The 24,911-nt window shown below is 45.0% G+C and overlaps 1 protein-coding gene across 4 annotated transcripts in view; it reads left to right on the top strand.

The window, feature by feature from the left end:
• Positions 1-24,911, top strand: part of FAM193A (family with sequence similarity 193 member A) — a 76,016-nt gene that overhangs the window by 4,816 nt on the left and 46,289 nt on the right. For all 4 annotated transcript variants that reach the window (XM_084285819.1, XM_084285817.1, XM_084285818.1 and 1 more), the window contains exon 2: positions 24,167-24,232. In XM_084285819.1, the coding sequence (XP_084141945.1) occupies positions 24,167-24,232 (66 nt within the window). The remainder of the gene's footprint in view (positions 1-24,166; positions 24,233-24,911) is intronic.

The raw sequence follows: 24,911 nt of genomic DNA, 5'->3' as shown, positions 1-24,911 counted from the left end.
ATGGTCAATTGATAACGAGAATAATCGCTTGCAAATTGTTAAATGAAACATGTGCAAAGTGTGGCCAAAATTGCGTCTGGTTCAGCGGTGCCTAATCGGGACTGGCTAAGTAGCCTACTATGGCTTTGTTAGCAAGGAGCTGGGGTTCGTTCTTGCTGGATTGGTTGCAAAATGGTTGAAAGAGATTAAAAAGATATTTTTAACTATTAAAAAAAAAAAAGACTGACTCCATTCCCTTCCAAACTTCGGTTTCCTGTCTGAAAATGAAGCCTTGCTGATTTAATTCAGAGGTAGGTTAACATGAAATTAGGTTACTTGTCAAGTGGTGGGTATTGATGGCAACAGCCAGGGTTCTGACCAGTCACTGTCCTGCAGGTTTTTGATACAAAACAGCACCTGAAGTGTCAATTTTGTGTGTGTAACACTAGATTTTCTTTGTTACAGTGGGTATCCTTTTGTAGTGGTACCCTGCCATGGGGGGAGCCCTTGGGTCCCAGTCCCTGCGATGGTTTTTGTAGGGATGCTCCTCAAGAAACATAGGTTTGGTGAAGATGTATCGTTAAGAAGTTAGGAGAAATAATTGGAGATGAGCTTGCTTTTGCTTAGGATGGACGGGGCTTCACGGATGTGCGAGGCGGGGTTCCAGCACTTGTATGGGTACAGGTAATCAAAGAAGACTGAATATTTGTTGAGGCTCCTTCAGTGTTGGGGAGAGGTCACTTCACTTTTATTAAAATGATGATAGCAGTTCCTACATCTTTCTTTCTTGTGCTAAGTTTTTGTTTGAATAGTGACCAAGGCAGCTTTGGACTGCTCTATTTTGAGGAAGAGTACGTCATATGTGAAGTTTTCCTGGGATAATGGAAAGAAGGAAATACTGAAGTTAAATAGATAGACAGTGCTGCAGTTTAACTCTCTCTCTGTTAATAACTGAATCCACAAGTTCAAGTTTCTTCTGCTGCAGATGAGGAGTTCAAATGGGAAATGACATCTGTAATGCTGCTCTTAATGTTATTAGGGGAACTGCCACAGTTGAGGCTTGTCAGAGGATGCAATAAAATAAATATGCCATTATTTCTTTGGCATGAGTGTTACTTGGTGATTTTCTATTATTAAAATTCAAGGCAGCCTCTGACGCTGCTGACCTTCACCTCGTAGCTGTGTGAGCAAATACGCCAGGAACTGGATGAAAGCTCAGAGCAGCACCGTAATTCTCCTGAAGTATATCCTTGGAGCAAATAACTCGGCTGTAGCACGTGCAGCTGCTGTGGTGGTGCAGAGGTCGGTCTGAGCACCGCGCTGCACAGCGGCTTTCGGGGGAACAAATTCCTGGGGTTGCCTCGCGAGGCTGCTGGATGAAGCTGTTCCTGCTGGACTGGTGATGGAGCTGGAGAGAGGCGTTCAGGGAGCACGTGTGCTTATGTAATTAACTGAGCTTCTGCTGGACAGGCTGCATGACTTAGGGAAAATGTGCTTCTTTCCGTCACAGAATTCCTAGTAATGACAGGGGGTGCTTGGGAAGGAGGCATTCCTGCTCTGAATCACGCTGCAGCAGACAGGTCTCTCTCCACCCTGTATTATTGGCAGCCTGAGGGGACTTGGATACAAGCTGGGCACCCAAATGTGGGGATAGTAAGGAAGTCTCCGTGGGAGGCCTTATTTATCCTTGGCCTGCTTACTCAGTTATGGCTTCTTCACTTTAAAAAATAAAACTTAAAGCTCAGAAAGGTTGAAATGAGTGACCCTCATCACAACCTTGGTCGCTTCTTAAAATTGGAAAAAATAGTTTGGCTTGTTTATTGGAAGGAAAGAGTGACTCTGCTACGCGCTTCTTGGAAGAAAAGCTCGGGCTACTTCCAAGAAATCCTGCGGTGTGTAGTCTCGTAGCCTCTCTTCAGACCCAGACAAAGAAAATCAAATGGGCTGCGGATGCTTCTATAGATCTGTAGTTGTATGGTGGAACAGCACAAAGCAGCACCTCTTGCACAAGAGATCTTTACAGCAGTGACCCTTTAACACCTTGGACTGGGTTATAGGAGCTTCCTCAAGTGTGTGTCTGCAGGAACTTCAGAAACATGAGGCCGCAGCCATCCAGCTAAATAACCAAATCCTCCCAGGGTTACAGAAATCATCGCTTCAGAACCCAGAGCCTTGGACTTCGTTGATGTAGAAAACACATCAGTAATGGCACCTGGGCTTTAGGACTGCTCTTCTCCTGCTGGGCCTGGAGTGTGGCTGTGGGAGGTGACGTCCTGCTGCAGGAGGGGCCGGGAGCTGTAACGAGGAGTGAGGATGGAGCGTGCACGGCTGGCAGTTGCTCTGAGAAAAAGCTGCTGGATTTCTTTAACTGCTTTGGCAGCAGCTCAGTGGTCTGCATGGAGCTGCGAACAGATGGAGGATGTGATCAGCTGTTGGGGCAGCGTGTGCTGCTCGAAATAGCTCCTCCTTGTCTTCTCCAGGGAAAGGTGGCAGCACGGGTAGAAGTGTCCAGCAGCCCAGGCTACTTCGCTGTTGTGGAGCTAGATCTTCAATACCTGCCTGCGTTCTTCTAGCCGCTGTTATGCCGGCGCTGTCAGGGTGTTAGTGAAATCACAGCTCGCATCGCAGTGTCAGCTTTGTTCACTTCCATCCCCAGGTCGTTGCTCACTTTGGAAGTAACAGCTTCTCTGCTTAGAAGTTAAAGCAAAACCAAGCAGTGCAGAGGCAGCGGCTGGTTTATTTCCCATCTGTGCATGTGCTGAAAAGGTGGGTTCCCTACACATTGTGTGCGGCTCCGTGCATTGCTCCAGTATTAAACACTGTTGATTGATAGCAGTTTACTACGTGGTGTGAGGCTGGTGTGTTACCTGGAGTAAATAAATCCAGTAGCTGCCCTGTGAATCTGGAAAGGGCCCCGTGGACCTGTAACTATCTGTAGCTTCTTTAATTAGGGCTGTAAACACTGGCAGCTGAAGTCTAGAGCAGTGAAATAATTGCTGGGTGCTGGTGGTGAGGTGTCCCTTTTCCCTCCCCCTTAAGGTCTGCTCTCTCTCCATCTTTAGGAGATTGCAAGCGTGGCAGGAGTGACCATGGAGGTTATTCCCCAAGAGTGAAGGGTACCAGGGGCACGTTCCCCTACAGAAGCTGGAGAAGGCTCACAGTCCCATACAGTTCAGCATTCAGAAAGCTTCTGGGGAGAGGCATAAACCAGGTGCAGCAGGTTGCGTGAGGACCATCCATCTCATCAGCCAGCTTTCGTCTCAAATCGGCCACCTAGGCTAATAAATGATCTGATTCATGGTAATAATCTGCCTCGGAGGTGGACTTTGCACTCTTTGGTGCTAACGTGGCTGGCTGGTGCGCAACCCAGAGCTGGTGTTCAGCCTTGCCCATCAAATGGGCTCTGTGTGCCACTGGGAGCTGGGATCCCAGGTGCCTGTCAGCTAGACCAAGGTGTGAACATGACCCAGAAACAGCATCTTCATCCAGTTTGGGTGTAGCCCCTTTCTCAGGGTCTGCTCTTGTCTTTCGGTCTTCTTGTCTCTTCCCCATCTGTCGGCAGCAGCAGGTGCCAGTCACAGGTTGGCAAGCTGAGAGCAGGGTCAGTCTGGTTCGTGGTTAGTGAGTGGGGATGGGGCCTTTGGAAGGACAGAGTAAGACATGGCATTTTCATTCCTCTTGGATGATGTGGCAGAAGAGTTGATTCGGATGAGGAGAAAACTGTAAAAGCATGAAATTGGTTGATGTTAGGTGAAAAGAAGCTCGGCCTTGTGAGATAGGTGAGTGAGTTGGTGAAGACTCAAACCTCCGCTGAGCATGATGTTATGTAACCTGCTTTAATTGAACTTGACTAGTAAGCTTTCTAGATGCATCACCTAATGACAGCCTCCAAACCTCTGAAGGACAGGGCTGGAGCTTGGTCATGTTGGTGATGTAAGGAAAAGAAGAGAAGGCAGCCCACGAAATCCCACTTGTTTGCATTAACAGACTTCTTCCCGGAGTCCTGAAAACCTATGTATTATTTCATTAGGATTTTTCTCACTGTATGTAGCACTGAAATTTGCTGGAACTTGCATTGGATGTAATGTTCTGGAAAGTGCAGTGAGGCTCTGCATTGACTCCTGGTCTGCTTTAAGCTCTGTGCTGCCTCAGTGCCCATTCCTCCAGAGCTGAAGAGGCAGTTTTAGGCTGGGATGCCACACTGGGATGTGATCTGCCTCCTGCTTCTCCTCTTCGATGCCTCTCTCACAGGCAGAGCAGTGCAAGCAGCTGTGTTGGTGCAGCTGGAGGCAGGGCACGAGCTGGGGGCATTGCAAACTTCTTGGTTTCTGCTATATTTTGGGACTGAAGTAATTTTGCTTTTAAACTAAGGGGGTTTTGAAAGCCAAAACTGCTGTTTGTTTTCTAGGTGCAGGAATAGTGGCTTTTGCTCCTAGAGCAGAACCCTTCCAAAGTAAGGAAGGTGTTGCTACCACTGAGCTGTACACAAGCACAGCTCAGGGTTTGTTTTTTTTTGAGTATTACCTGGTCTTTTTCTCCTTCTCCTTGCTCTGGACGCAGCAAGCTAACAGCAGTCATGCGGTGTGAAGGCACTGGGAGTTAACAGTCCTCACAGCAAACTTGGGCCAGTTTGTGACCCTCGAGGAGTTAAGGAGCCTCTTCCAAATTGTGTAGCTGTGTTAACCCCAGTAGTGGGCTGTTCCAAGCTTGTAGGGAGTTCATCCCCAAGATGGATGTGAGGCTCTGAATTTGGGTACCACTGTTGGTGACAGAAGCCCAGCACCTCTTATGGACAGATGTGAGTGTGTACTCATGTTCATACACGTGTGTGCATGGATCTAAGTGGTTTTAAGCATGGCATTCTTCAATGGGGATCAGTGGTGGTGTTGTGTGAGTTGGTATGAAGTACCTTGTGGGCATGTGAATATTTTTGGAACATGTGCTCACCGTGGTAGTGCTGCTCCTAGCCAGACAAGTGCCCAAGCAATGGTTTTAACGCTGGGTTGCACGGTGAAGCCAGTCACTGGGAGCACACCAGTTTGCCTTAAACAGCAGATCTGAGCCACAGCCCAATTTTGCCAGCCTTTAGTGTTTAATTGGTGTGGAGTTAATGACCAAAAGATTTCTTAATTGCTGTAATGCTTCCAGGCTGCTTATCTTCAGTAAGCTGTTAGCACAACAGATGGCAAGTCAGTGGCTTAGCTGAGGTGGGCTACAAGTTCTTCATCACTCTGTTTGAATGGCCATAACTTCCCGATGTGGCTGCAGATGATGGGTAGTCAAAAACAAAATCTCCACTGGAATAGGCGTCAGGTGAATTCAGGTTCTGTTCCATCTCTCAGCAAGGCACAGAGCACTTCTTTACCCTCAGAAGACTTTGCAGTTACACCTGTGTGATCATCTTTATTTCATCTTTATTTCATCTCAGCTCTTTTTTCCCTGCTACTCCCAAGACTCATCTCCACGAGCTGTCACTCTCCGCTCCTGTTCAGGGCGTCCGTGGGGAATTGTCCTGGTGGCTGCTGTGATGGGAGACAGATCGGCACAGCAGGGCTGGAGCTGGGCTTTGTGGCAGCGCAGTGCCTGGCTACGAGGCTGCAACACGGCAGTAAGAACAGATAAAATCAAACGCCCATGGTTTTCAGATGGGCATTGCTTTAAATAACAACAACTGATGTTTCAATGGAAAAAAAAATGCACAGGATTTTTTTTTGTCCTGAATCCAGGCTACCGTACGTGCACACTGTTCTCCCCTAGCTTTAATTTTGAAGCATTATGTAGGAGAGGGAGGAACTTTGTACTGAGGAACACTGCAAAGTGACGAAGTTAAATATTAATTAGTATTTAATGTTTTCAGAAGTGCTGTCACTGGCCACCCAGCTTACTTGTTTTCAGAACTGTGGGGAAATCATGACACTTGATCATCAGTATTTTGGGATATTATGCTTAGTGTGGTTTTAAAACTTGGCTGACACACGTCTTCATTACGAAAATGAAGAGGAAAAGTGTTTTTTTTTTGGTGCTCTAAGTTATTCTGAACATTTGTTTCCATTTTTTTCATCAGGTGAAAAACATGGTGGTTGTATAGGGTTTGCTTTGGTCCCTAGGAGTTGATCAAAACATCACGAGCGATGGTCTACGGAAATTTATTCCTTAAGTGGAGTTTTCAAATAGGAATTTGAACGAGTGCTTGCCTTTTGTGGCTTCTGCCTAAGGGACAGAGTATGTATATTTATCTCTATTTCCTATTTCAAGTATACATCAAAGTCTGAGGCCAGCTGTGAAGCTCAGAAGTCAGTGGGGTGCTGCTGTTACCTGGTAGTGAGCTCATCCTCTGGCAGTAAGGTGCTGCTGAAAGCTGGGCAGAAATCGAGTCAGGTTTGTGTGTGGTGGTCCATGCCTGTGTTCTCTTGAAGCCTAGAGGATATGGAAGTCCTCTCTTTTACTGAAAATAGTATAGAAGAAATCCATTAAAGGAGGTTGTTTCCAACCCTGTTAACGTGTGTGAGTTTTTGTGTTGACAAAATGACTGATGTATAGGGTGCAGTGTAATAGTACCAGAGTACTTGAGTTATTGCCCTAATAGTAAAAGTTGCCTTCCAAATAATTGTGTTTTTATTCTTTGTTATCTCAAGCTAAGAATGAGCTCTTCGGATGAGATAATTTTCAATGGTTTCTTTGTGGCCCGTGTGTTTCCTCTTTTTTAATAACAGGAATTTTTTCTTCAGGGTTTTATTTTGTCTTGTCCCATCTCAGACACTTCTGCCACAAGTGTGCTCTTTCATATAGTTTGCCCAAGTAATATAATGTGTAAAAATTAAGGGTTTTTTTTAGTGTTTATATTAGCTGATGATCAGAAAAAAAAATAATGCAAAGGAATTTGCGTTAAGTGTCCCCTTTCCTGGGATTTAGCAGAGCGGGAATCCCTTTGGTTAAACCACAAGAGGGTCACTGGAGGAAGATGTCCTTCGGGCACTTGTTGCACCTGCCCCTGCAATAAGTGGTTGTGATTCTTCCTTCTCTCTTAAAATTAATAAATAAATCAAAGCTCACTTTTCTGGAGAGCCAGCCCTCTGTGCTCTGCTGACCTGTTCTGTGTAGTTGGTCTGCCTGCAGGGAAACTCACTGGGAAACTCCAACTCCTACAGGTGCCTTAAAATGCTAGAAAATAGTGGTGGGAGCAGCAGAAAGGATGGCTCCGTGTCCCAGGGCTACTCTGTGTATTTACCCTTCTCGTTAGCTTGTCTATTCTCCACCTTCCAGGCCTGCCTGCAGGAGGGAGGGCACACAGGTGGGTGAGCAGCACGCAGCTGATGGCCCCATTTCTTCCCCTGGGGAACTCTGAGGAGACCTCACTTACTCTAGAGCTTTGTCACTTTTTAAAGTACCAGTGGACACCAGGATCGGTAAATATTTACCTTGATACAAACCCAAAAAGTGGGTGATTAATCTCAGAAATGCCATTCATTGACTTGAAGATTGATTTTTATTATTATCGTCATAATTCTGCGCCTGGAAGCAGACCGAAATCCAAGCAACCACACGTTACAGTGCTGCTTATAGCCATGCTAATTGAATTATCATGCTTTACCTTTTAAACCTTGTGCTAGCCGAATAGCCAGCCTTGCTGCCAGTCTCAAATAGACTCTTACTTTGTGAAAAATGCTTTGCTACAGTCTTATCGAAATCCTTGTCTTTAATGCTGGTCTCTAACAAAGATGCTGTTGCTGAATAGCTGGGCAGTAGGTCTCTGAGGCTTTTTTTGTAAGGAGCTGACTAGAAGCTGACACTTCATTCTTGTGAAGGTATTTGTGTATTGTAACAGGATTTCCCCTCAAATTCCTCTTTCATAACCTACAATGAGGCTCTCAGGTACTGGCAGCGTGTGCTCTGGCAGCTGGGTAGTTCTTGGGTTCCTTCTGCACATTTTAAACTGTCCTAGAGCTGGGTGCAATGTTCCAGAGCCTCTTGTCAGGGCTATAAAACCTTAATTTGAAGCTTCATTCCACCCCTGTTTTTATTTTGCTCATTTCTCCCTCTCCTGGCTGATGGAGACAGCCGTGGTGGTGCTGCTCTTCTGCTGACCTCAGTGCTGGAGACTCCCCAACCGCACCGAGCAGCCTGTTTTTGTCCTTAAATACATCCTCTGCTGCTAATTTGAGTCAATTTGAGCCAATGTGAGTCTGCCTTGCTGCAATTCCAGCACTTTATTGTTTGGGGGAACTGCCTGTTCCTCCCAGCAGTTGTCTGACCCCCGAGCGTGGTGTCCCTGCTTCCTGCACCCCTCCCAGGCAGGCTCCTGTCTCTGGATGTGGTCTCCCTTCTCTCGCAGCGTTTCTCCCTGCTGTTTGTGCCCAGCTCCGAGCACCGTGCTGGGCAGGAGGTGCACTTCTCCATGGCAGACTTAGCAGAGCAGCATTAGGTGGGAGGATTATGTCATGTGTCACATAAGCTAGGTGGCCCACTGGAGCATTAGCCTTCTTTCCAGCGGGCTGACCTTGTTAACTCTTCTGCACGCTGTCCTTCACTTGCTTTTCTCTTGTTTCTTTTTTTTTTTTCTATTTATTTAGGGGTTGTGTTGTGTATTTGCTTTAAAGAGAAAGCCAATGTTCACCTTTCTCTAAGCTTCTGATATCTTGGGTGTCTCCTTGAGTTTTCAAAGATAGGATTAGGGATTTCAAGATGGTTTAGGGGGCTTCCTGAACAAATGAGTCGAATGTTACCAGATAAAGCCAACTTAATATTTTTTTCTGCTTCAGTGTAGCTGTTTCCAATCGCCATCTGACACTGGAAAGGTGTTTTTACCCATTAGTTGGTGCTAATTGTGCTCGTCACCTACTTGTAGCTGATCTCTGTAGTAAGGACTAAAGCTGTTTTCCCTCTTCATTCAGCACTGGGCAGATTCTCTCTTGTTATTAGGAGCGTACTTATAGAATGATTTTTCTTAGTAGCCTCAAGCTGCGAATTGCTTCATTCTGTGTCTTTAGCCTTTTTGATTTGTCCCCTCTATTCTCTTGCCATTGTTATGCATGTTATTCATTTTCTGTATGCTTTTTCTGAGTCATTTTTCTCTTGCTATGTTTTCTGCTCTCTTGCTGTGCTTGGTTTTCTTGAATTTGTTTGTGTCCTTTGTGTCATTTGAGAATTAGCTCTTCCTTGCCTTCGACTCGCCTTCTCTGAGCTCTTATTTAACAATATTAAATCTGTCTCGGTCTGTCTCTTGCTGTTCTTCTTTCCTTTCCCTCTTCAATAACCATTGACTTTATGGCTGCATCCAGTGAAACTGTCTCACCGTTCACTGGCAGCCATTTCTTTATTGCTGGCTGAAGAAGGGTTCTCTGGTTGCTTTATTTTTTTTTTTAAGAAGTCAAGTTCTTGAACTTGTGCTGGAGTTCAGTGTCCAGCAGATGCCTAGGTTCTTAGGATCTCCTTGTAACAAGACGTCCCGTGCTTTTCTTCACTCCCCTACCTGCTCAGAAAAGGTGTCATCCAGCCATCCACCACTTCTCCTGGCAGTAAGCTTGCAGCTTTCGAGTGCTCCTGCGCTTGGTGATGTTTATGTCCTTCAGCAGTCAGGCACGACACCCCTGGGCTTTTGGGGATGAGGCAGCTTTTGTTGGTGAGTTTTTTTCTTTTCTGTACTGACTGTATCCTCTCTTCTTTGGTCTCCCAGCTGGGAATACACTTTTAGGCAGTAGATGATAGTCTTGCTCACGAGTAAAGAATTCTAGCTGCTTTTTTCCTGCCTCCTCCAGTTGAATGCACATGGCTAACCCTGATGGATTGGTTGCTGCTTTCCCATGAACTTCAAGTGAGTAACTCCTTTCACTCACTTACAGGTGCTTATTTGGGTTCCTCTGGCTTATCTTTGGACTCTGTTTTGCTTGTAGCAGTGTCACTAGTACCTGCATGGATGGGCAGCCACAAAGGGTAGTTGGTGTGACGAGTGAGCACTGAGCACACCTTCAGGGTGCTGCACAGCTGCCTGTAGGTTAGCTGTGATGGCTGAGATGGCTGCTCCTCTTAGGAGCTGTTGCAGGCAGCCACTTGAGGTTTTTTGGGGGCTGAGGGCAGGCAGAGAAAAAGGTGAGAAGGGTGCCTGGCTTGCCCTCTCCTCCCTCCTGCAGCTGGAGGTGAAGCACACCCTGTGTTGGGCTTCAGCAGCGTGCTTCTCATGGCTGCAGGACGTTTCAGAAGTGATTTGACATATGCATGTACAGCAAACAGCTGGAACTGGGCAGTTTGGGGAGGATGAGATGCAGGGACTGAGATAATTTGAGGTGGATGTTGGCTTAATTTGTAGCTGATCAGCTCGGTGTCCAAAGGTATGCTTCTAACAGATCACAAATCTTATGTTAAAGCTTACTTGCTGTCTTCTCCAGTAATTTTGCTGATTGCTCTGAAATCCAGCTATTAAGTAGGGCTCTGCTTCTTATCGATGCTCATTTTGCAGAATTGAAGGGGCTTAGAACCGGGGAATTATTCATCTGCCTTGATTGTCAGTGTCACGTCCACATACAGCGTGTGATTCACCTGGCAATTCCATCCCTGTACTGTGGGGAGAGAAAACCACATAACTGGATTGAGATGCTGCATTTGGTTGGTCCTTCGGGTAATGCCTTTCCCCTTGCAGGGCTTTACTTAATATCCCAGGAGATTTTGCTGTCAGGAGTGAGTCAGATGAACCCTTCACCAGTTTGCCTGATTAACCAGATAAGGGCAGTTTCTTACAACATCATTCCTGTAGGAGGGCATCTACGGTTAGATCAGCGAGGCTCCGTGTAATTCATTCCTAAATGCTTGTCTGCAGCATCCCGAACTCGCCTTGGAAGGAATGCAGCTTGTTCGTAGGCATGTTCTTGGGATTTTTGTTTTGCAGCAGTCCCATTGATGTTCTGTGTTTCTGTTCGGGATTATTGAGGTGTAAACAACAGATTAGATCTCTGACAACTCCGTACTAGGAAAAAAAAAAAAGCATTTGCGTGGTTGTTACTTGCCAGGGCTGGTTGAAAGACCTTTGGGGTGTTTGAACTACCTGCTCGGAGCACTTCTGGTGTTGTACGGGGGGGGAAGTGCTTGAATCACCTTCGTTGTTAGCTGTTGGTATTTCTTCAGCACAGGCTGCTGCCTAATTGCTGGAGAAGTGTTGAACTTCTTTCTAGTACAGGAAGGGCAGGATCCTGGGAGGGGATGGATTGGCTCTGCTGTGCTGTGTCATGCTTGGCTGCAGAGAAGGAAAGGATTGCACGGGGGATACGAGCTCCTCAAGAACTTGTAGTGTGTCATCAAAAAGAAATCCCCCTGCCTGTGTGTTCCTCAGAAGAGCCTGGGTTCTGGTGGCTGCACGTCCGGGTAGCGCAGACCCAGATCTCGTTCACTCAGGTCTAAGCTTGTCTGCTCTTAAATTAGTTCGGTTATTTCGTGTATCTGCTCCCATTTCGCTTGTGAGCTGGGGAAGAGCACTTAATGGTGTGCGGAAAACTCTTTACGAGGTAATTATTGTACTTAAATGAGGGGAAGGCACGGCTTCTTCCTCCTCCTTCCATTTGGGCTTAATATTAACTTTGATTTTATTTCAGGTTCAGGATTGATCTTGGAAATTTTCAGTGCTTTTACACTCAGCTTGGAATACTAAATTCTGCTTTAATTGCATAGTTAAGTCGTGTAAGAGCTTTAAAACTATCAGCCCCAATAATAGTTTGTTTTAAGTATCAGGAAGACAAAGATAAGTCACGCTGCAACTCAGGTACAGATATCTGTGCCACTACAAAGCCTTTTGATATCAATGGGGATAAAATGTGATGGGATCTGTGCAACATTTTTTGGTCCTGTCCGTCTGTAGAGATAACAAAATCCCTTCTGGTTAAACCTCCTTTGCAATAGACTTTCACTACCCTGGTTTTCGGTTCTTTCACATGCTTCATGCTGGGGTTGGTGGTGTTTTACTTCAGGCTGAGTGTATTCCAGGACCTTGTACGTGGCTTTCCCCTTCCTCAGCTTAATTCTCATCTTCCTCCCACCCCCTGGTGTGCTCACAGGGAGGACTTTGTCACAGCTCTCTCATTGCTGGCCCTGCATGGCTGTCCCTGTGCCTGTTCCAGTTTGTCATCGCTTGAAGCTGGCTGCCCAAATGAAGCCTCCCTGAGGGCCGTGAAGCAGCACTGAGACTTCCCAGTGTCTTCTGAAAATGCAGCGTGGTGTGTCTTGGAATTGTCTGCTTTTAGCAGTCTTAAGGTTGGGAACAAGCCATTGGTAAACCCAAATCCTTTTCCCTATTCATTTCCGAATCTTGGTAGAAAATCGATCTCTGGGATGATGTTTGGTTGCAAATGCAGCAGGAGACGCTCATTAAGCCCTGGACTCTTGTGGCTTTTTTTAACGTTTCCTTAAGATGTGAAACGTCTTGATTTGGAGCTGGTGGTTGTAAAATCCTGAGGATCAGAAATGTGAAGTATAGAAGACAGGGATGAATTTAAGATGAAAGAGAAGACATTCCACAATTATCAGCACAAATCACTAGATGTGTGCGCAGTGATGCTTTTAAACTGCCCAATTTCTGATTCCCATTTTTCAATTTACGTGCAGTACCTCAGATGGATGCCGTACAGAATACAGAGACGATAAGGATGTTAATTGCTGCTGGTTTTATTCTGCAGAAATGGTCTTCTTGGGCCAAGTAATGGGTTGCACAAGTATGGGCACGCTGTACTTCCTTGGTTACACACAGTCCAAGAGCTGAGAGCCCCATGCTTAATGCAATAATTTGGGTTATGTTCAAAAACATTTCTTTAGGAAAAGAATTAAGATAGCATCACAAACAGGATGAGCACAGGCTTATGTCATGCTTTGCAGCCATGGTTTATCTGATTTGTATCTGATTTCTGCAAAATGTAGGGATTTGATTCTTCCTGTCCTTACCTTCATCATTCCTTCCTCCTGATGTCATCGCTTTGTTAAACTAAGTAAGCCCTCATATTTTTGTGCTAAATCCTGTTTCCACTTGTTCTGCCTCCGTTCAAGTTAAACAGATTTGTATGACCAAAATTAATGATTTTTTTTTTTATTCTGGAGAGGAGTTTTTCTTGTACTTCTGATGCTGTGAGGAAACGGCTCATCCAGTGAAGCTGTGATGTGCACGAGCAGCGGTGCTGTGGTTTGCAAAGCGGAGCTTGTCAGTCAGATAAATCCACCTTTTCCCCCCAAGGGCAGTATCCTTCACTTACTGCAGTACGGTATGGATTTCAGCACATTTCTCTAGTACATGTTTATGTACTTAAACACGATGTAAATTGTGATTCTGAGACTTTGTGTGTGCGTGAATGAGACAGATGGCTTTTGGCTCAAAGGAGGAGAAGGGCAAGATCAGGCTCGCCAGCACAGGCACTCCTCGCGGCTTCGGGGATCTGGCTCTTTCTCCTGCAGCCATCCTTCTCCTCGGAAGGGCAATTAACCATTAACCACAGGAGACTTCGTCAGCAGAGGCTGGCCACGGCCGTCAGCGTTGCTTGGAAGCGTGCGTCTTCCTTCGGGAAGAACGTCTGCGGGGCCGGGCGGCGAGCTCTGCCCGCGGGCTCTGGGCAGTGCCACTTCTGGGAAAAGCAAGGCTGGCTTCAGCTCGTTTCCTTCTGAAGGCAAGGGGTACGTTCTCCCCAGGTGACACGAGTCTTTGGGCTTGTTGTCCTGGAAAACCATCAGTTGTTAATTAGCATGGTGGCTGTAAAGGTGTGTACTTCTCTGCGGGTCTAGGGAGCCGTGGAAATGCTGTGACTCCTCTTGCTGTTGCCTTGGAAGAAAATGTGGAATTTTACTGATAAAATGGCTTGGAAGAGAATAAAAAAAGAGCTCTCGGTTGTTAGAGGAGAGCCTGTATTTGCTCATTATGCTACAAATAACCAATATTTGTGCAAGTGTGACCAAATTTCATCTGGCCTAGCTAGCCTGACCTTTGTGGCTGCTGTACTGATGGCATGTACACAGCTGCACAGTATTTAACATATTAAAACAAAAAATCCTAACCTGGGCCTTGAATCTGTTGACAACAGTATCAAATGGAGGAGTAGGGGGATTATTTTGTATCTGGCACTGTATTCCTACCAAATACCCTCTCCTGTGGCTACCTAGCAGGCAGGATCACCATAACTGTGTTCCTGACTTCCAAGGGCCTGTTCTCTAACCCTTTCCAGTTCCTCAGAAGGCAAGAAATCATCTGTTCATCAGATACAAGTGTCTGAAGATGTAATGAAAGAAGAGCAGTGATTGAGAGTAAACAAATATAATGAAATTTGCTAATTGCTTTTGAGCCTGGATGAATTCTGGGTTAGGTGATTTGCTACTTGCATAAACCCTACTTAAAGATTGCTAGATGGTATCTATCAGTTTGAAAAGGCATCCAAACAGGAAGGTCTTTTGGCCTTTGTTATACAAATTTCATGTGACAGGCAGTACTTAAACATGTTTCTTAAGTACAGCTTTTACAGGATTGGTTTTAGCAGTGGAATTCAACTTGGTGCCTGCAGAGGTAGGTAGCACTGCTGGTAGCATCTGGGTATTTCATTACAAAAAACAACTGTGTATTCATACATATGCATATTTCTTTTTTCATATTTCTTTTTTCCCTTTGGATAGTTTTTGATAGAGATTAGTTGTCACATCAGATTTTTTTCTAAAAAAAAAAAAAAAAAAAAAGAAATCTCACCTGTAAGTTTCATGGAATTAGTAGTTCAAGTCTGCATCATTCAAATTAATGTCCAAAGAAGGCATTTGTCCTTGTTCAATAAATGAAAACAGATGAAAAACTCCTCTTTAGTATAACCTTTCTTTTAAATTGGAAGTTAAACAATTGTAGATCGTTGTCCAATTATCTTTTTAATTTTTCTTTATGAATGCTTCCCATTTCTTGTCGAGATCCCAGCTGTTTTTCCTGCGTGCAAACATTTTCGTGCTGTTGGCACTATGACCTGTGAACTCCGTATTTCCTAACAGGTGCTCGTTTCCTGGAGGATGTATTTCAGGTTGATTCAGCCAAAAGAAAAAAACGTGTACTGTTGAATAATGTACAGGAGGAAGAGCTCAGAATATATGGGCGCTGCTCTCTTAAAAATCATTACAGGATAACAATGTCAGCATTCTTTTGAAAGTGCTACTTCAAAGTTGTCTTTTGTAGGTAGGATTAAAAAACAAAAACTTCTCTGGGATACTTTCAGGCACCTTTATTTGCGGTGTAGCTCAGCTCACTCAAGACGTCTGTTTCTGAGCACAGCTTTTTGTCAATCAAGGTTTGATGGATTGGTGGTTTGTGAATTGAAGTGGCTGTTTGGAGTCGAGTCAGTTTTGATTACTGTGTTAGAGCAGAATTGTTATATCCTCTCTGAGGACCCAAAGGCAAGAAGATGCAGCTGGCTAATAAACAATTCTGTGTAAATTCACAGGAAGTGTTGCTTTTACCTGTTTTCAGAGGACTCGCATCCTTTAAAGATTTAACATTGCAAGAAGATTGTTGGTTTTTTTTCTCTTCTTCTTTGTTCAATGCTGTCTGATTTCCTTCCTGCTCTATTTCTGAGGTTTTTGTATGTCATCAGGTTAAAAACAAAACAAAACCTTGACTATGTATACTTTCCAGGGTGACTTTTTTCAACCTGTTTATGTATTTGGTCTGGCAGATGCTAACAGTGCATGGCCAGCACTTTTGCAGACAATGGAAGAACACGTGCCTTCAGACTTCTCCAGCTATGAATCCTCATGCCTGGTGCTGAACAGCAGGACTGTGTACAGGTCACTCGGCCCTGTGATGGGCATGTAAATGGTTAAATCATGTTTTCAGAACAAACACAAAAAAAAAAAAAACCCTTTTGGCACACAGTTTTGTTGGCTGAGTAACTCGGGCTTGAGTTTTCGCAGGAGGCAGCAGAGGCTTGTCATCTGGGCTTTGGTTTTGGATATCTCCCAAAACGGGTGAGCCAGGGACAGCCTCCCAACCCAGCATCACTCCGAACTTGTAACTTTGGCAAAACTGGGAAGTATTGGTCTCCTAGAGCAAGTCCAGTAAAGTCCAGTATACACCTCAGCCTTGCAGTTCCTTGTTTATACAATTCTTCTCCATAGGTTGAACGGTAATTATGGTAGATACTTATTCTGGGAAAAAGTATTTGCTTGGAAATAATATGAGCTTCTGTTGCAAACTCTATTGCCATTTTGCCTTAATATGAGAGGTCCTATTTTACTGTTGGAGAAGAAGCAAATCATATTTGGGATCTTGAGACATCATTTTGTAGGGGCTTTGAGTCATAGTCAGTCAGCTTACTTCGTTATCTATATGCAAGGTAAATCAAGTTTTCTACATAAAGCCTCCCGGCCCTCAGCTTGTCAGCCTGTCTGACCTCCCTTATCCTTGACAATTTTTTTTATGAATGCTTTTTCCTAAGCTATGGAGATAGTGTTCTGTTTACATCTGTCCCAGTGAGGAGTTTTCAGTGATGTGACTTGCTGAAGAAGGGAAGCCTTCAAAGAAACTGTCTCGTGGGTTAGTCAAATTCAGTAATGGTGCGGCTTGACTTCGTGGAGAAAATACTCCAAGTCTGTGTTTCTACATTAACAAGATGAGAATTGCAGTCAAGTGTCACCAAAATGACCCGAGTCTTCCAGGGGATGAATAACGAGCATCTTCCAGGAAATTGCGAACAAGAAGCCTGTTTAGTGAGCTCGAAATAAGTTGACCTGGGATCTCACGAACTTAATAGCAGCACGAGTTAACCTGGAGAGAACAAGTGTTAGGTGTTTTCTGTGGAGGTGCTTGGGTAGAGAATATCACATTTTGGATTAATGTGACGATTGCGTATCGCCAGGTATACCTCCAACTCAGAATAGGTTTAATGTTGTTCCTAACAAGCTGGAGGAGTATTGTGCCTTACCTTTTGGAGGGCTAAAGGAGTGACCTACTTGGCAGCAGCCTCGCTGGCTCCTGCAGCAAGCGTTTGGTTCTGTAATTGAGAGCAGCACTCGAGCTCTCTGCTCGGCATTTCCCCATCTCTGCTCGTCTTCACAGACAAAACAAGAACAAATTCTCTCAAGTCTGATGAATCATCTTTTTGTGGTGCCAGCATTGTCTCTCTTCTTCCTTCCCCCGTTATAGATTATTTCCTGTATTTAGCCCTTGGGTATGTAAATCCCACCGCCTGGGCCTGATGGAGGGAACGTGCTTTACAGGCAGTTTTTCCAACCTGCTGGATCCACGTGGAGATACACACAGGAGCTTACTTAAATGGGTTTTAGTGGCATACTGCTGGTTATTGTAGCCAGCTGAGGTACCTCTCAGTGACGTGGTTGTCTGCAGCAGCTCTGGTTTCAATTCCTCCTGTTCCCCAAAAGTCATCTGCGACCCGGAGAGGGTTGGTGATGCGGTTGCTTTGTGCCCGGCTCCATGGCTGTCAGGTGGAGATTTGGCTATTTCCACTTCGGAACAGCATGGTAAGATGAAAATGGTTTGAGCACGCTCATATGCTGTATTAATGATTTCTTTTAAGTACTGTAGCTACCGAACATAAACGTGCTGTATGGTAGGCAGCGGCACAGCGAAGGATTGGCGCGACACATGAGCCGTGTGGATGCGGAGTGCTTTCTGCCATCTGGAACCCGTGCCAGATTTCTCACTAACTCTTTACGCCTGGCAGCCGTTCAACTTCTGGCAACTTCTGCTTCTCCTGCGACTTGATTATTTCAGAGCTAAAAGGTGACTGATCTGTATTTGAGGGTAGCATTCAGATTCTGTACTTCAAATTTTGGGTGTAGCAAGAGTCACAGAAGCCTCGTAACATCCTCTGGAAAGCTTCCACAGACTTCAGCAGAGATTTAAAGGCTTTCTGAAACTGCAAGCACTCCAGTGGCTCTTGAAGGAGTCCCAGGGGACCGACTTCTTGCATCACTGACTGATTCATGGATGTGTTTTTATGCATTGAAAAGTTTTCCCATCTCAGTTGTTCGGGCTATGCTAGAATAATTCAAGGTAGGCTGGGAAAAGAGAGCCTAGGAGTTTGTGTTAGTGTCCAAAATAGCAGGCTTGGTGAAATGGATTAATAGCCTGCAAAATGAATCAAGTGGCTGACTTGTTGTGGGTACCCTGATTTTGATGATAATCACCTTATCTCTGCATAATCACCTTATCTCTGCTTTCTCTGCTTTCTGTTTGGAACTCCAAGATCTTTAGTAGAACCCAGATCTGTTCCTGTAGGACAGCTTCCCGACCTTCCCCACTGGCGGCCTTCAGCTGGTGGCTTGGGCAGCTGATCAGTGCCCTCCCTGCTCCCTCTGTGTCAGCTCGCACACCGAGACTCCCTGGCAAGCAGGCATCTGTTAGCAAGTACAAGTGTGTTCTGTTCAGAGTCACTAAAGATGTGCAATTATCACCTAAACATTGGGTGTTCATGGTGTCAATTTCCTAAGCAGAAAACACAACTGCTTCTAAATCAGCGTTGGGCACTAGGATGTTTTGTTTTTATCCTCATGATTACTAAAACTATTTGGAGGTCCTTGTCCACATCCAACCCTCCCCTGAAAATGAAGTTCACTCTGGTTTCATTGCTGCATCACATGAAATCGTGATTACGCCTGTAGGTAGGAAGCTCCAACCTCTTCGCTGCTGCCAGTCCAATATTTACCAATTTACAATTACTGCTTAGAAGCTGTTTGGAATTAAATCAGGATTTATTTTTGTCTAAAACAATAACAAACTCTGGTAGGTTCCTGAGTTCTGTGAGCAGTGCTGTGCCACTGATCCTAGAAGTCTGGGACACGCTGCTGATCACTTTCCTGCTTGGTTTTGGGCAGGGTCATTTTATTTTCTGCATACTCCAGTGCTAGGAAGAAAACTCTTGCATTGAACCTTTTAAAAATATGGCTACACCCAGAAAATCCGTAGGAGTCTGTGTTCTTGTTACCAAAATTCCCCAGTCCAAGGTCAGTCTGGCCTGGGAGTTTCAAGACCATGGACAGGGACGGCTGCGGCAGGCAGAGGTGGGCTGTGTCACTGCAGCCTCTGCAGCTCCTGGCCCTGGCCAGAGTGCCAGTAAATATTCCCGACAGCTTCCCCTGGCCACGGCAGCAATGCTGGCATCCTCTCCCAGGGGATTCCCAAGTGCAGTCCTGGTTGATGGCTTGGCTGATTCCAGGACCTCTGTGCCCTGCTTCTTTCGGGTTCAGACCGCCCTCAATAACTTGGCTAGAATAAAGGCTGAATACGCTGTCACTTGTAGCCCATATCGTGTTGTGCTTTATCAGGCTTGGGTGTTGTTTTGCTTTGGTTTTGCTCTGGGTGGGATCTTGGAGGGCTTATGGTGTTCAGGTGGGTGAGCTGGTCCTTCCTCCTGGTGCATGGAGGGGATCTGTCCAGGTTGTAGCAAAGAGCTTCTTCAGCAAGAAATCAGACCGTGCTTCGCTTTGTCTTCTGGGTGGGTACTTTCAGTATGAAAAAAATGATCCAAATACCAAAATACACGAAAGCGCCTAGGCCAGAGCGATGGGGCTGCCCAGTAGATGTGTTTCAGCCCTCGCATCCTCTGGAAAACTGCTCTACCAGCTAGGCATCACGTGGGCTTGGAAAAAGACTACCAAAGGGAGAAGTGTTGATGGTTGGATGTTCAGGAGCAATGGCTAAAAACAATGAAACACGCAAAGAAACAAAACCCTTGCTGTCCTAGAGGCCAACGTGCTGCCCTGTCCCACAGGGCTTGGTACTGGGCAAGTGGGGAAGGGAACGATGGAGCACGTGTGGAGTGATCCTTCTGGAAAGGTACCGTGAAAGCTCTCAATAGCCAGTGAGGCAGGCTCTCTCCTGCTGAACCTATTCCTCATGGTGATTTTTTTATAATCCTTCTTTGAGCTTCGACTTCCCCGGTGCCCTATCCTTAAATCAGCTCTGGGCACGGGGGCAGGAGCCTGAACGTCCACCTCCTGAAACCGCTGTCTCCTATCCCTTGGAGTGACGGCACAAAGACCTTTGTGAGACCTGGAGACTCTTCGTCTCCAGGACTCACGAAGGACTCCGGCAGCTTCATTCATCTGCCAGCAGCAGCAGCTCCGTGCCAGATTGAGCTGCGGCTGGCAGAGGAGCGCCGTGGCTCAGCCGCTGCCTGGAGAGCACCCAAGGAAGAAGCCAGAGCAGCATCGGGCTGCCGGAGGGAGCAAGGGAGGGAGGGAGCTCTGCGGGTGGCCACACGTGGGGCTGCTCCCTCCCCAGGCTGGGAGGCGATACAGAGCATCCCCACAAGCTGGGGCAGGGGGGTTTGGCACAGCAGGTACACAACAGGGGGGCAGGTAGCGTTGACCAGACTTCCTGGTGGCTTTCCGGAGGTGTTTTTGGGGAGAGAGATGAGCAGGGTTAAGAGTGGTGGCTTTTTTTAGTATTACGGCACATACAGAAAACGTGTTGTCTATGTTTCAACAAATTTAACTGTTCACCTCCCTGCAGAAAAATACGGGAATTAATTCAAGTGCTGTGGAGTCACCTTTGAACATTGTGGAATAAAGTACAGCCTTCACCTAACCTTCCGCTAGTCTGTGTCTTCCCTGTTGGGCTTGAGAAAGTCCATGTGACGGTGTCAGTGGGATGCTTTCTGTTTTCCCACAAGAGAAATGTGATTAAATACCTTGCTTTTCCTGCATCACGTCTCTGGACTGCTGAGGGTTCAGCGATGATGACTTAAATTCAAGTCTCTTTCCCGTGCCTTTATTTTTCCTGAGGTTTTCCTGAGACTCTTTCATCCCTCGCTTTCTTGGTGCTGCCTGTGTGACATAACCGGGCTTCCATCGCGGGGCAGCTGGGCGTGTTTTCATCTCCTAACTCATCCCTCAGCCCGCTGCAGCTCCCGTGTTGATTGTGGCAGACCATTAGAGCAGCTCCTGACAGGCTTTGTTCGAGTGTGTGCGTCCGAATTGCTTGGCTGGGTCTTCAAGGTCATTCAGGTGACTTGAGAGCAGTGCTTGCGTAGAGGCTTTCCTCCTCCTTCGTGCTTTCTGGTGTGAATTACCCTGTGCTGAGGTAGTGCGCCTGCTTTCCAGAAAACTGGGGTTTTAAAGAGGCTGAATTAGTGTGGCAGCAGCTTGCAAGATCTCTTTTTTCAGTGTAAATAACATCTGTAGAAAGAACAGACGATGATTTTTTCTAATTAACCTTACGGTGCAGAGGGCATGCGCGGTTCCTCTTCTAGGGATCATGATGGTCTGTTTCTGGCACTCACCTTCACAAAACAGCCTTTAAAAAAACCCTGAAAATAGATGTTCAGGACTGTTTAAAAAAAAAAAAAAAAAAAAAAACACCTCGGGGTTGTCCAGCAGTGACAGCTGTCTAATTTGTCTCTTGCTTCACATTTACCCAGGGAATGGCAGCTGCTGACACACGGCCCAGTAACCAGATCCTGGGCGGCCCTCCTGCCTTTCTGCAGGCTCTTCAGGATGATGATGAACGTGGTGCTGCTGGGGAGCTGCAGCAGCTTGGGCGCTTCCTTGCTCCAGACTTCAGACAGGGATGGTTTCCTTCATCTGCTTTGAGAGTTTAACCAATACTAAAAAATAAACCAAACCCACCTCCTGTTCCTCTGGTGGTGATGAGGTATAAAGCAAGCGTTTACACCCCGTTAGTGCAGCTGTTCCATCACTGAGCTGCTTTATCCTGACCGTGACCCACTCCTGGGGGTCGGTTTGAGTTACCCATTTGCCTACGTGCCACCTTCCAGCAGGGCTGTGAAACCTCCTCGGCTGCTTCCTCCGTAACAAAAGCTTTCACTGGGAGGATATCTTGAAGCTCTTCCGTAGTGAACACGACGGAAAATAAATCTGGTGCTTGTGCCATGACCTCAGCTTGTTGGACCTTTATTTTAATGAGAATATTTTTCATTTAATTCAAACCTCACAGGTTCTCAGAGGCTGCCTACTCCTCTTCACAACCCCTGTGCCTTGACAAAAAGATGTAGCTCAAGTTTTTAGATCTTCCCCTCATTTCCTTAAATTTTGTGAGACCATCTCATTGTATTTTTTTTCCTGTTTAAAACCAGGCAGTTTGCAGCTTGCTATTGTTTGGGCCCCATTTGGACTGCTCCTACGAGATTCCTCTAATTTTCCTCTGCTGTGCTGTTTGGCCATCTCCTTCCCTTGCCTGTCGTGTCAGTGGTGCCTTCCTCCCTGTTCCTGTCTCTTCAGTTCTTTTTTTGCATTTAAGTCTCACATGGTGCCTTAAATTTTATTGCCTACAGACATTTTACTCTTGATGATTCCCTCTGCTTGTTTCTTCTCTTTTTAGCTCCTTGATGTTTGTTCCTGTTGAGATATTATGATCACTGCTAAGTTTTGGGGGGGGGTTATACTAATATTTTGAAACAAACAATGCAGAGTGCCTAGGATCAAGAGATGTAATGCTACTGACAAAAGAAAAGGCACCTTATTCTATGAAGCAGTCACTCGTGATAATCAGTATTTCGTTGTGAAATGTTCTGGATAACAGAAACTTCCCAATAGTTTTCTTTTCTTGTCGAATTTTTGAGTACCTTAGGTGTGGTCACTCAGCATCAGCATGTGAAAATGCTGTGGGTGATGCTTTTCTTATAATCAGTGCCTTGAATATAAGGAAGATAAATGTATTTCCTTAATGAAAAGGCTTTTGAGAGACTTGTCTTTTTGAATTTTCTCAAAAAAGATTTTTTAGAGCTGCAGCTACTAATTTCATTCTAAGCTTCATAACTGCTTTCTTTCTTCTTGAAGGCACACACATCCCTCTGCCCAGTCAGCCTCCAGTACTGGAAGCCCGTTAATTGATGAAGAAGAGTTTTTGTTCAAAAAAATGTGGTTTCCCCCCTTTTTGGAAAGGGGGAAAAAATAAAGCAAACTTGATTTGATTTTTTTTGCTCCCATTGTTCTAGATCTGAGGTGTCTGACTTGCATATCAGGAAGGTGTTTCTTCAATGCCCACTCTCCAAAGTTAGTTTTCTTACTGGTGTCTTCTCTAGTAATAATTTGAAGCTTGTTTTAAACTCTACTTTGCCTTTGGAAAGTCCATCTGTAGACAGTTTTGCGATGATGGGTCTGTAAACCAAGCAGCTGGAGCTGGTAGTCTGTGGATGAGTAGAGCTGAAGGATGCTCCTCTGTGCTGGGGGAGGCTTCAGTTTGAGTTTTTGGTTTGTTAGCAGGGCAAAAATGTTTTCTGAAATCTGTAAATCTGACATGCAAGATGTGAGTTTGTTTTTTTTAAGTTAAATGGGCTAGTTGTTGTAGTCTTTAAAGCGGTCTTAAAAATATTAATATCAGACAGTAGGTAGAAAATTGGAGAAGAAAAAGAGATTAGCACAAACAGAAGAGGTAGAATGAAGGTGGGAGCTCCATTGTATCTGAAATTCAAGCGAGAAACCAGTGCTCAAGAACAGGGAGGATGGGGAATAAAAACACTTCCTCCCCCTCCCCTTTTTTTTTTACTCAAGTGCATTTACATTCTTATTCTTCGAGGCAGTGTGGTGTCAGATTCTTTGCCACTGTCGACTTCAATTCACACGCTTTCTTAACTTTACTCCTGTTCTAGTGTCGTCAAATAATACTGGATGAAAACACTTGGGGCTTGTGGAAGGTACTTCATCAGAGTCTGGTGTGGTTTCTGTAACACTTGTGGAAAAACAGGGTGCAGAAAAGGTCTTTGAGAGGTTTCTGTGTGAATCAAAGCTGGCCCAAATCACGGCCCAGCGGTGGGATAGCTGACTGCAGCTCAGTGGCTTGCTGTGGAAGAGTTCCTGGTTAACACAGCGTGCGTCCCTCAGCAGTATTGTATTCAGCTTTCTGAAGGAAGGGATCTTTGGTAATTGTCCCAAGTCACAATAGATGTTTAAAGGCGAAATACGAACAACCAAATACAGAGGGAAAGACTTTGTTTTGCTTATGGCTGATTTTCTTTATCAAGTCACTCTGATCAGAGCTGCACTGCTAGTAAAACAGCTATACTACAAAGGGTTAAAATACATAAATTGTTATTTTTTTTGCATCTGTAGAATGTTGTTGAAGAAATGGGTTTTCCCACGTCTGCAATCAAACAATCATGGAAATTTTAAAAGCTGTTTTATCAACCCTTAGCTTCAGGGGAAAGGTTCTGTTGTTTCTATTTCTATTCTTAATGCAGTTTTTAGCATACAACTTGACCAGTGTATTGTTATTTTTTTCCAGGTTTCGCTAAATGGTACACAGTTTACAGACAATTCTGTTGGATCAGAGTTCACAGGTGTTTCCCAGGTACGTGCAGTCTGATTTTGTGGGTATTATGGAAGCAGTCATAATATGGGAGAAGGAATTACAGTGACATATAGAGGAAGAATCAATAACAAGATCTAAGTTTTTAGTTTGCGTGAAGGATTTGGCTAACTGAAGCCAGTTTCTTATAACTTCACTATTTGAGCTTTAAAAAGCAGTGCAAGTTACTATTTCTAAAGTGAAATTATATTATAATAAGCTTGAAATTGGACATGGATGTGAAAAAAGCTATGCAGTTTCATGGTAATAAAGTTATTCTTGGAAATAAATCTAAATACATAGCAGAGAGGCAGTTATTTCTGTTCCAGCTTGTCCTAGTTCCAACTTTCTTTTATGAATGTTATATCTGAACATGTTTCAGAGGGAAAAAGTGAGACTGGATGTTTTCTTGCAGAGATCCATCACACTTCTTTTGAAGCTTGACTAGTCAAAAACTCTTTTCTCAAAATGTACACTTCAACTCTGATTTTGCTAGAGACAAATACTTTTATATGACTTTAAGTGATTTCTGGGTTGGATTGGATTCAGTTTCTGTTGTAACGAATGTTCGCTGCGTTCTTAATCTCATAAATAAGAAATGGCAATCCATAACTTAATTTTAGCACGACAGAGCTACAATAGACAGTTGTGATTCTTATCGTCTAGATCTTGTTGAGGTTCT

This window comes from Netta rufina (assembly GCF_964035555.1).
Source record: "Netta rufina genome assembly, chromosome: 4".
Taxonomy (NCBI): Eukaryota; Metazoa; Chordata; class Aves; order Anseriformes; family Anatidae; genus Netta; species Netta rufina.
This window is presented reverse-complemented; position numbering and strand designations above follow the sequence as displayed.